Consider the following 11,692-nt stretch of genomic DNA (forward strand, 5'->3'; position numbering starts at 1 on the left):
GGCGATGCAGTGATGCAGTTCTACACAGTGCCAAGTGTATCTGGACCACTGAAGTGTGGTGAATTAATTTGACTAGGAAACAGCATGCAGAATCCTGATTTAGGGAAACTAAAAGCTGTTTACGGAGTAACACCCATAATCTACACACTTGTGCTGTCTGGGCAGAAAACAGAGGGATTAACACCCCATAGTGTGGAGGACAGGAAGGGATTGAGGGAAAGATGGAAGTATGGAGGGAGCGAAAGAGCCAAAGGACACAGGGGTGGAAGGAGATAGGGAGGGATGGATGAGTATGCACATGTGTGTCTATGTGTGTGAGAGAGATAGAGAGAGACAGATAGCCCATGTGGTAGGTACCTGACTGTACGTATCTTGAAGCCCCTTGAACGTTCAGCAGCAATACAATAAGGTCTTCACTACGCCTGGAATGAAAATACCAATTAAGGGAGTTGGAGTGCATTAAATCTAAAGGTTTGTGCATGACATTAATCATTCATCATCACACTTCCAGTGTGTGTGCGTGTGTGTGTGTGTGTGTGTGTGTGTGTGTGTGTGTGTGTGTGTGTGTGTGTGTGTGTGTGTGTGTGTGTGTGTGTGTGTGTGTGTGTGTGTGTGTGTGTGTGTGTGTGTGTGTGTGTGTGTGTGTTCTCCCCAGCTCTCTATGCTTCCTACATTATCTCCACCTGTATCATGAGTCAACTAATTAAGCCTGTATTTCCATTAAATTAGAAGGCGGCTGACTTCTTCCTCTCATGGAGTAACAGGAAGTCACATTCATTAGTGTGTGTGTGAAGCCCTATTCTGGTGGGATTAGTTTTACTGGGGGAAGTTGGGTGCATGAGCACAAAACACCACATCCTTCATTTTAGTTCTGTGCGAATCTGCCATGTCAGTAATTTTCACATGGTGGGAGAGTAATAATTCCAGCCAGAATAACCTACTGTTTTTCTGCTGACTTCAAGGTCCTCTGATAATACTTATCCTGTGCAAATGTTCATCCCTGTGTTTTAAGGGGTATAACAGTATTTAACAGGTGCTGCTCACAGTTTGGTAAGAACATGGGAACAAATTGATGCTTAAAACAAAGTGCTAATGCACTTGGCCTACAGATGAATGATATGTTTTGTCATATTATCTTTCCCCTTGCTTATTTCTCTTTTAAAACATTAAGAGGATAATATTGTACCAAATACATCAGTTAATTAGTTCATGGGTATTATTTATATTATTTTGACTTTCTCCAAACTGAAAGCCAATATAAGGCTATGCCTAGACAAGTTGAAATATCTTCACACTTAGAACAGCCTCCAGGGATAATGGTACATTTTATATGAGAAAAATATATAACAGGAGGCAGTTTGTTAAAACTAATACCAACAGACCATCCTCTGGAAAAACAGACATGCTGGGGTAACAATTACATAACCAACATTCTAGTAACACAAGTAGGCTGTGGATAGGGCTTATGACTCTTCATTAGGGGCCAGGCATGATGTTACTGCTGCTGATACTTTGATTAGGAGGGAACATGTTCTTCACATGAGTTAAGAAAAATAAGTGTGTCACTTTTGATGGAGTTTCTCAACTGTAGGCCCACTTGGTGTTCATTTATATACACACACATTGTGTACATTTGTGTGATTTGTTGAAGTTGTTACTTTGGAGACAACACTTAAAAAATGAATTTCCTAATGTTTGGATTTCGAAACAGTCAAAAGCTGGAAAGCAATGCTTGGCAGAGTTTCCAAACAACACACAATAACTGCAAACATTTTGCTCACAATCTCTACAGCCATACTCGTCATGACCCCTGCTGGTCTGTATGTGGAAGTATTTATTGACAGTAAATTGAGTGCAGTAGTATTTACATTTCTACAGTATTTACATTTCTACAGCATAACATGTTTTGACTGATAATCGATACCATCACATATTTTTGAGAACACAAACCTCTGCGATACATGCATTTTTTTTATTTAACCAGAGATAGAGTTATTTCCAAACACTCGACCTATTCAAACTCCAAACCACGAGTGGCGCTCTCAGCCAGCTGTGGCATCTTGTACCGTGGATGATAGAATGACGTTGGTTGAAAAAATGGCGGCCACGGTCGAGGTGGATTGTAAACACATCAACTGTACCAATTGTAACTTTCTTTATTATCAACAAAACATGTAGTCGGGTGTGTCAGCAATGGATGGTGGTTACAAGATGTTTATGTTCAACTTTCAGGTTGATATTCTTGGCGGAGAGAAACGAGGGCGTTCGTCCAAGCGAAGAAAACAAACGAATCGGTAAGACCATTCACAGCTAACGTTAGCAGATAGCTAACGCTAGCGTACCGTATGAATGAAGGAGCAAACTCTCATTGGAACTTAACATACTGGTTTCATCCTAGTTTGTCCTTATGCCGTTGGTAATTTGAGATAATACCTACAGCAAAATTCGGTCTGTGCGTGGCTCTCGCGGTTTGTTCACACCTGAAGCATGCGTATTGCGTACGTGGTGTTCGCGCATGCGTCAGGTAAATTCAAATGACAGTTTATTCAACATTCTGTTGAATAAAGCCCACCAGACATTATGGTGATAACTCGGCTAGCTTTTCCATAGTACCTAGACCTACCCTAGCCCTTGATCATGACTCTGTTCCATTAATTACACATGCCATTGGATGAAGGCGTCTACTGTATGCTCTGTCTGAACATTAACATACATCGCTTGCAGTACGGTTTTGGAAGCATTAGGCCTTTATCTTTCATATCAGCTCCAGCTCAACATTCAACACAATAGTGCCCACAAAGCTCATCACTAAGCTAAGGACCCTGGGACTAAACACCTCCTTCTGCAACTGGATCCTGGTAAAAACACATGCCATGCCTATCCTCAACATGGGGGCCCCTCGGGGGTGCATGCCCTCCTGTACTCCTTGTTCGCTCCTTGAAGACACATACCAAAGCACGCAACAGGCTGACCAATACAAGGGTTGAAAAATGTCAAGTTCAATTCGTAACTAAGTCCTTTTTTAAATTCCAATTGGAAGGATTTAACCATTTGCAATTATATCTACTTATGATAAGGTAAAAGGTTTATGTTTTGGTCTCCATATGATATGGTAAATACTTTACTGTTCAAAAGGTTGGGGTCACTTAGAAATGTCCTTGTATTTGAAAGAAAAGCAAAAATAAAGTCCATTAAAATAACATCAAATTGATCAGAAATACAGTGTAGACACTGTTAATGTTGTAAATGACTGTTGTAGCTGGAAACTACTGATTTAAAAAAAAAAAAAAAAATTTGAATGTCTAATTAGGTAGGTGTGCCCATTATCAGCAACCATCACTCCTGTGCTCCAATGGTACGTTGTGTTAGCTAATCCAAGCTTATCATTTATCTGATCATTAGAAAACCCTTTTGCAATTATGTTAGCACAGCTGAAAACTGTTGTGCTGATTTTATAGAAGCAATAAAACTGTCCTTTAGACTAGTTGAGTATCTGAGGCATCAGCATTTGTGGGTTTGATTGCAAGCTAAAAATGTCCAGAAACAAAGAACTTTCTTCTGAAACTCGTCAGTCTATTCCTGTTCTGAGAAATGAAGGCTATTCCATGTGAGAAATTGCCAAGAAACTGAATTTCTCATACAATGCTGTGTACTACTCCCTTCACAGAGTAGTGCAAACTGGCTCAAACCAGAATAGAAAGAGTGGCAGGCCCTGGTGCACAACTGAGCAAGATTTGAAGTACATTAGAGTCTAGTTTCAGAAACAGACGCCTCACAAGTCCTCAACTGGCAGCTTCATTAAATAGTACCATGCAAAACACCTGGCTCAACGTCAACAGTGTAGAGGCGACTCTGGGATGCTGGCCTTCTATGCAGAGTTCCTCTGTCCAGTGTCTGTGTTCTTTTGGCCATCTTAATCTTTTCTTTTTATTGGCCAGTCTGAGATGAGGCTTTTTCTTGTCAACTCTGCCTAGAAGGCCGCATCCCGGAGTCACCTCCAAACACACCAAGTCCAAACACACCAAGAAAGTTGTGAAGAGGGCACGACAATGCCTTTCTCCCTCAGGAGACTGAAAAGATTTGGCATGGGTCCTCAGATCCTCAAAAAGTTCTACAGCTGCACCATCGAGAGCGTCCTGACCAGTTGCGTCACCGCATGACCGGTACATCACTGGGGCCAAGCTTTCTGCCATCCAGGACCTATATATTAGGCGGTGTCAAAAAATTGTCAGACTCCAGTCACCCAAGTCATAGACTGTTCTCTCTTCTAGGGCATGGCAAGTAGTACCGCAGCACCACTTTTAGGTTCAAAAGGCTCCTTAACAGCTTCTACCCCCCAAGCGATAAGACAGCTGAACAATTGATCAAATGGCCACCCGGACTGCACCCATGCACATTGACTTGGTACCGGTACCCCATTTTTAAAGTTTATTCAGTAAATATTTTCTTAACTCTATTTTCTTAAAACTGCATTGTTGGTTAAGTATTTTATGGTAAGGTCTAGACCTATTGTATTCGGCGCATGTGCCGAGAAATCTTTTACATTTTTATGAAAGGTTAAATTGATACACACCTTGATAGGGTTAATGTTCCCACACGGCCATCTCTCCATGTTACAGAGCATTTTTACAGAAAACAGACGGCAGACGGGGCGATACCTGTGCTAATTAGCTATCTAGTATGCCCCGAACACCTTTGTGTAGGCGTAACTCGGGAAGTGTAGCGGAAGTGTAGTTTTGTCAGATGGAGATCCCCATAGCTGTATGGATCTGCCAAAACTGTAAGTAAGTAAGTGTATCTGTTTTTCTTTTTAGGATTCTTTCTCGCTGATGAAAGATAAGGGCATTATGTTTCGAAAACCGTATCGCAAGCGATGGTTGACGTTTCTAAACATTAAAACACAGTATAGGAATTGTAGTTCACATGAAGCAGTCGTGGGCGAAGCTAATGGCCGAGATCTGTAGGGAGAAGGCAGAATGCTGCCTAGAGTTTGAGAGCTGGCCTATCCTTTAATGCATACCAATATAACAAATAATAATGCCAGCATATTATGGTTATAGCAATCACTTTACACGTTGTAACCCTGTGTGTCAATGACAGCCAGAAGTATGGCGACAAATGGAGAGAAGGCGAGTGGAGGAGAAGAGGGGTCGGATTCCGAGGTGGCTGAGCTTCGCCAGAAAGTAGAGTCACTAAAGCAAGAACTGAAAAGCTGCACAAAAGAACTGACCAAATTACAGAAACAACTGACCAAGTCTGAGAGTCTTCAGAAAAGCACAGAAGGCTACAATGAAGACTTGAGGAAACAGGTAGCTACCAAGAACAATCTAGCCATCATTAAATAAGTATATGATATGCACAAATGAGTGAATTTACAACTTACGGTGCTACTTTTTTCCTTAACATGATTTGATACAATAGGTCAACAAGCTTAGTGCAGAGATTCATGAACGAAAGAAAAAGGCGAAAGCGAGAGCTGAAGCTGAGACGCAGACAGAGGAATATACCTGGTCAGAAACTGGTGAGCAATCTAACAACCACCAATTCCCAGGACCAGCAGTTTGGGATTGATCCAAATTAATAATTTGATTTTATGTTGCTCCACTTACAGATACATTGATACTTCTGTGTTATTTGCAGATTATTACAACTACTACTATGGAGGAGGCTACTACCAGGGTGATGGTGTGACTACAGACACCCAGGGGACCGTGACACCTGAGGGGCAGGAAGCCACTGATGCCTCAGAGATGACAGCTGCAGAATTGACCACTGACACAGCTACAGACATGAAGACAGACAAAGCCACAGCAATGATTACAGAGGTGTCTGTAGAGGGTGGTATTGCTGCCGCTCAACCAGAGGCGAGTTTGATTACCGTCCCTCGACTCAATCTAGTCTGACTGAGGACATTGAGGTGTCTCGTCTTCCAAAAGACTACCTTTTTTTTGTGCTGATCTTCCTAACACGTGACAACGATCACTCCTTCATGGGCCGTGGCTAAAGAAGACTATTAGAAACATGATCATGATGTCTATTTGGAAGAGCACAAGAAATACTAGAAGATCGATGACCGACACAGTGCAAAAATGGTTTGGGAACTTTCTTTCTTTACTTGTGTTTGTTCCAGCAGGAAGTGGATACGGGCTCCATAGCAGACATGCTGCGAGCCACAGCTGAGCAGGCCATGACACAGACTGGCTTTGTGTTTGATGAGACCACAGGGATGTACTACGACCACAGCACTGGCTTTTACTACGACTCGGTACTAAACCACCCACACACACGATCACCATGTCATTATTTAACACTCTTTTTAATTGTGTCACTGTCTCCCTCTCCTAGGCCAGTCAGTTGTACTATGATAACAACACAGGCATGTACTACTACTACGATGCAGAGAGTGGCAAGTACCAGTTCCACTCCAGGATAGAGGTTCCTACTGTACAGCCTGTCTCAGAGACCAGCCAGGTGAAAAAGAGCCTGGACAAGAAAGGAAGGAAATGGAAGAAAGTTCCAGAGAGAACCGCCCGTCAGGATGATAAGGTGGGTGACCGTACCAGAGATGAACCAGAAACACCACAAGAGAATTACAGCAAATTCATAAAAATAAAAAAAGATTAAGAAGGGATAATTGATGTGTTTTAACTAGCTAAACATTTCTCATTGTTGTATACAACTGACCTGTTATCCTTACTGTTTTTGATTTGTGCTGACATGAGGCTCCTGAAGCATCTCACCTTCAGTAGTTTAGAGATTGTAATTGACTTCTAGGATCCGTTTTAACCATGATCTATGTGGTCTCAGTTGTCAAATACTTGCAGGGGTGATTTTAGACTTTCTGCAGCAGCTATAGTTTTGTTTTTGAGTCTGATACATTTTTGTCAAGTACAGGGTTTTGGCTATTGCTTGCAGCTGCTGTTTAGTTGACTGAATGCTATTCCTCTGGTCATAGGTAGAAGACGTGACTAACTCACTGGCTAACATGAAGATTTCCTATTTCTGGAACTCAGCTTCCCGTAGAGGTACACGTCTCACATAGATACTTAGAACAATTCTTTAACAGCAGAAAGACCCCCATGCAGACATGAGGTATAGCCAACACAGCTTTGGTGCAAAAAAAGTCAGGTTTCAGAGCTCAGGGATTTGGCTGCTTAGTCTGGTCAAGAGTACGTTTTTGAGGATCACTTTCATTGTATTGCAGCTTGAGTCAATACATTGACTTTGCTGTGATGCAGTACAGGCCTACTGTCTTTGAGAACTGAGACCCATATCCAAAAAGGACCACAAAACAATACAGGGAGGTTTTGATGCAGAGAGCTCACTGTCCAAATTCCTAGAAAGCCTCTTGTGTCCTGTGTCTGCCAAGGGAGTTCTCTGGAGATGCTTCAGGTGCATCCTCCCCTCTGATTTATTGCGTGTCTGCCGACAGGGCCTTGTAAAGGAGGAGCTGGACCTTGATGAGTGGATGGAGCGGCGAATCCCGAAGAGGGGCACAGGCTCGCGCAGGCATAGGGGCCGGTCTCTTACTCCAGACACTCCTCTGCAAAAAAAACGCTCCTTGAAGACTCGCCAGGCGAAGAGTGCCGAACGCTCATTGAAGAGGAAGAAGAGGAAGGACGGGTTGCGCTCCGATGGTGCGAGCAGCTCGAGGAGGAAGAAGAAGAAGGCTAAATCAGATAAACTCATCAAGAAAAAGAAGAAGGCTAAAGCAGTGTCTTCGTCGCAGAGTGATGACTCGAGTGGGAACAATGATCCTGAGGAGGGAGAGATCACGGAGTCGGAGAGAGAATGGAAGTCTACCTCTTCCTCCCCTCCTCCCACCAAATACAGCTCAGAGTCAGAGATAGAGAGTCAGGAAGGTGAGAGGCGAGGACGGACACAGTTTAGAGTTATTTAGCCTGTCAGCTTTCTATGCACTTTTCGCTGGAGTTTCTTTAAAGGTGAAGGCAGAATGAAACAAAGCACTGTGTCAAAAGTCTAACATCACCTGATATTTGTTCATCTGTATTCCTAAATGCTTCCTGTAGTTAAAATATTGCTCAGCAGAATTGTCATGTCAGTGTATGTGATAGTGTGTATGTGTCCCCAGTTGCTGAGAAGGTGTGGCCACCCTGTGTGAGGGTGACAGTGGTCAGATCTCCAGTGTTACAGACAGGAACACTCTTCATCATCACAGCTGACTCTCCAGCCACCATTGGCAGGTCAGTACAGCGCTGTAGACTCTGCTTTGTTTCGATTGAATGGCCCATGCGTGGTCAGTTTGTCTATTTAACCACCAGGGGGAATGAGAGCTCAGATCATTATTTCTGAAATTAAGTTTAAACTACCTGTGGCATTTTGAGGTACTGTTTTCACATAAGTCTATCTTTTCAGGGAGAAGGATATGAACCATGCCATTAGTATATCTGAAATGGGAGTCAGTAAGGTATGACAACGTATTTCATTCATTTGTTAGATTCTGCAGGCCATCAAATTAAATCATAATGGTATTGATGGGTTCTATATATTTTATTTAAATCCCAGCTCCATGCAGAGGTGTACTTTGACCAGGACCAACAGTGCTACATGCTAGTGGACCAGGGAAGTCAGAACGGAACTGTCCTCAATGGCAACCGAATCCTACAGGTGGGTCAGACACGCACTCACTCACACACCTTGGTTGGAAAGTGAAGTAGTAACAGGATTGTTTTCCCTCCAATCAGCCCAACGCTAAGTGTGACCCTTGCCCTCTGACCCATGGGGATGAGGTGAAGATGGGAGAGACTGTTCTGTCCTTCCACATCCACGCAGGGACAGACACCTGTGACGGCTGTGAACCTGGACAAGTCATGGCTCACCTCAGCAAACACCAGAGGAACCAACCACTACAGACCGGTACAGAACAACCTGATTAATTTGCGGACACTAATGTGTTGAATCCGTCTTTGTACGTTGTCTGTATAAGACCGAACACTAATGCAATGCTTACACACCTAGCTACCCATGCCACACACATGGCCCAGTCTCTAACTAGCCAGATGTGTTGTTCCTCAGGTCCAGCTCCAACCAAAGAGGACAAGGAGCTGCTTCGACAGAAAGAACTGAAACAGATGAAGGTTAAATATGGCCTGAAGGTAAGTGACTGGTTCTCCACCACCACTACAACTTCATCTGTTATCCCCGTCTGCCGTTTTATCACTGCTCAATAAGGTCCATTGGTAATCCTTTGTTGGAAATGTCCTTGTCAATCAGATCTCCACCTACCTTCTCTGTGTATACAAATATGTTATCTGTCAGAAGTTTTCATCCAATTTTCATCCAACTGTTCTGTTTTTGCTCAAGCAAGTCTTGTTGAAATGTAAGTTACTAGAGACTGAGCAGTCCCATAGTTTACCTTCTTTCCTTGTCGCTAACAGCAGTGAGTATATTACTTTGTTTAGGAAGTGTCTCCTTTGTCTCCCTCTTCCAACAGAGCGCTGAGTATGAGGAGGATAAAGCCCTGAGGAACCCCAGGTATGTGGACCGGGCAGAGTCTCGCCGTCAGACCGTGGGCAGCGAGGGAGTCTTTCAACGGGATGACGCACCCGCCTCTGTACACGTGTACGTAGCCATCTGATTGGTTGAGTCATTGCAAGTGTGTGTGTGCCACGTATGCACATGTATGTAGTAAGAACTAGTGGTTCCCACGTCCTAGACTGATCTGAAGTTGTCTTGTCTCTTTTTGTACTTGTTTCCCTCCTTGTCCAGTGAGATCAGTGAAGTCAACAAGGGAAGGAAGATGTTGGAGAAGATGGGCTGGAAGAAAGGAGAAGGCCTGGGCAAAGATGGAGCTGGAATGAAAGACCCGGTAATCTTAACATTTCCCCCTTTCTGTTGGTGTTCTCCTAGTATTCCCAGTTTTCAGAGATGGGAGTTTTTCTGTAGTATTTAACTAGGGATTAATGAATAGCTATAGTTTTAAGTTGACTGAACTTCACACCAGTATCCTCCACTTGTTGTGATTTCATCCCAGTTCTTTCTCACTTTGCTCACACATCTGATCTGATATTTCCTACCATTCTGGTTTTCCCGTAGATCCAGTTGAAGGTCCGGAAGTCCCAGTCAGGCTTTGGGGCAGGAGTTGCTGTGTCGGTGGATGAGGCTGGGACTCTGAGTAGGACCAAGACCCAGAGGAACTGGGAGAAGGCCAGGGAGCGGTTTAATGACACATGCCAGACAGAGACACCCACAGTCAAGAAGGAGCAGAGCCCAGCACCCAAACCCTGGGTTAAAGGAGAAGTGGCTGAGTGACATCCAATGTTTCTAGTCAAATCTCAGAAAGGCCAGTCGCCCAATCCACCATGGAGAAGTGGGTAATTGACTGCAGACAGAAACACAGGGTGGTCTAATTGCATTATCTTTACTGACTGAATCCACTTCTTGGAATGAGGATGGAGTGGAGTGAGTATGGTGCTGGTACTCAGATTTTATTCCAACCGCAATAAAGTGGCATAGCGCCATCTGTCCAGTCATTCAGAACTGTGCAGTGTGAACATTAAATTTGTGGCGTTTTTATTTCATCTTTATTTAACTAGACAAGTCAGTTAAGAACAAATTCTTATTTTCAATGGCTGCCTAGGAATGGTGGGTTTATGTACACAGAATGACAGATCGGGGATTCAATCTTAAAACCTTTCACTTACTAGTCCAACGCTCTAACCACTAGGCTACCTGCTGCCCAAGAGAGGGATGGCGCAGAAGCAGAATTGGGTTCTGCATAATTTAATATGCTAAAGAACCTTGTTCCTGCAAATGTGTGACATGTCTTACTCTTGAAGAAAAACGAATGTAAAGCAACAGTTTTTTGAGCAGCCTGTGAAATCCACTGAAACTGTACAATCATACTTAAAATGTTGTTTTGATTTTGTCTGCAGTACAAAGGGTAATTATTTTAGGCCTTTATTTAATTTGACATTACATTAAATAAAGAAAGTGAATCAAATCCTTATTTCAGGGGGCGAAGAGCATGCTAGCTAGATAGCTAATATAAAACGCACGTGCACTTTTCCATGGCCATAACAAGCACCAACTTCAAATCCGGAGGCACTAGGACTGCATGGACATAATTCGGTTGCACGCCTAGAAGCGGACCCGAAAAAGTTCTTCTGAAGTTTAACTGACTTCAAAATCGGTAATTTCTCGGGTCCCCGGCCATCCATTCCTCAACTCGATGGAGACAACTACCGAGAACCGCGGATGCAGTTTCGCGCTTTTCTAGACCGAAATTAATCATCTCAATTTTTACCACTCCCAAAGGACATAACCCAGGTTCAAGAAATGAGTCGGACTTCGACAATAGAAAGTGAATTGTCCAATGGACCGCAAAAGGTAAGGCAACTTGAGTTATTAATGATGAAGAAAACACAATGTAGTACAAGTACACTATTCCAACACTACAATTTGATTAGGCCATTTTTATCATGCGACTTCAACCCATGACTAGGGATTTTTATACAGGCCTACCACGAATTGCCCTTGATAAGAAACTTTGCTGATATGACCTAGACATTAATTTGGTGAGTTTACGTATAGTATTTTATCTAATGTTATTTAGCCTATTTACTATAGGCATCCATATGCATAATTTATCTAGACAAGCTCCATATGACTAGACTGACGAATTAATCTGTCATGATGGGAATAATTGTTTGGTGTTATACACTGTAGCCTA

The 11,692-nt window shown here is 43.0% G+C and overlaps 1 protein-coding gene across 1 annotated transcript; it reads left to right on the top strand.

Annotated features, from left to right (window-relative positions):
* The first annotated feature begins 2,152 nt into the window (after positions 1 to 2,152).
* On the top strand, positions 2,153 to 10,500 carry LOC135518090 (angiogenic factor with G patch and FHA domains 1-like). The gene is made up of 15 exons (XM_064942976.1): positions 2,153 to 2,294; positions 5,101 to 5,309; positions 5,422 to 5,521; positions 5,641 to 5,864; positions 6,131 to 6,265; positions 6,346 to 6,546; positions 7,433 to 7,862; positions 8,093 to 8,204; positions 8,377 to 8,428; positions 8,527 to 8,628; positions 8,706 to 8,877; positions 9,037 to 9,116; positions 9,455 to 9,582; positions 9,730 to 9,829; positions 10,057 to 10,500. The coding sequence occupies exons 1-15, from the start codon at positions 2,198 to 2,200 to the stop codon at positions 10,270 to 10,272; spliced, it is 2,358 nt and encodes a 785-aa protein (XP_064799048.1). The 5' UTR covers positions 2,153 to 2,197; the 3' UTR covers positions 10,273 to 10,500.
* The last annotated feature ends 1,192 nt before the right edge of the window (positions 10,501 to 11,692 follow it).

The sequence above is a fragment of the Oncorhynchus masou genome, chromosome 28 (genome assembly GCF_036934945.1).
Source record: "Oncorhynchus masou masou isolate Uvic2021 chromosome 28, UVic_Omas_1.1, whole genome shotgun sequence".
Taxonomy (NCBI): domain Eukaryota; kingdom Metazoa; phylum Chordata; class Actinopteri; order Salmoniformes; family Salmonidae; genus Oncorhynchus; species Oncorhynchus masou.

Coding starts and splice junctions, on each gene's coding strand:
- LOC135518090 (XM_064942976.1), top strand. CDS start 2,198: ATGGTGGTTACAAGATGTTTATGTTCAACTTTCAGGTTGATATTCTTG. Junction 6,266..6,345: donor CTGGCTTTTACTACGACTCG/GTACTAAACCAC, acceptor TCCCTCTCCTAG/GCCAGTCAGTTGTACTATGA. Junction 7,863..8,092: donor AGAGATAGAGAGTCAGGAAG/GTGAGAGGCGAG, acceptor ATGTGTCCCCAG/TTGCTGAGAAGGTGTGGCCA.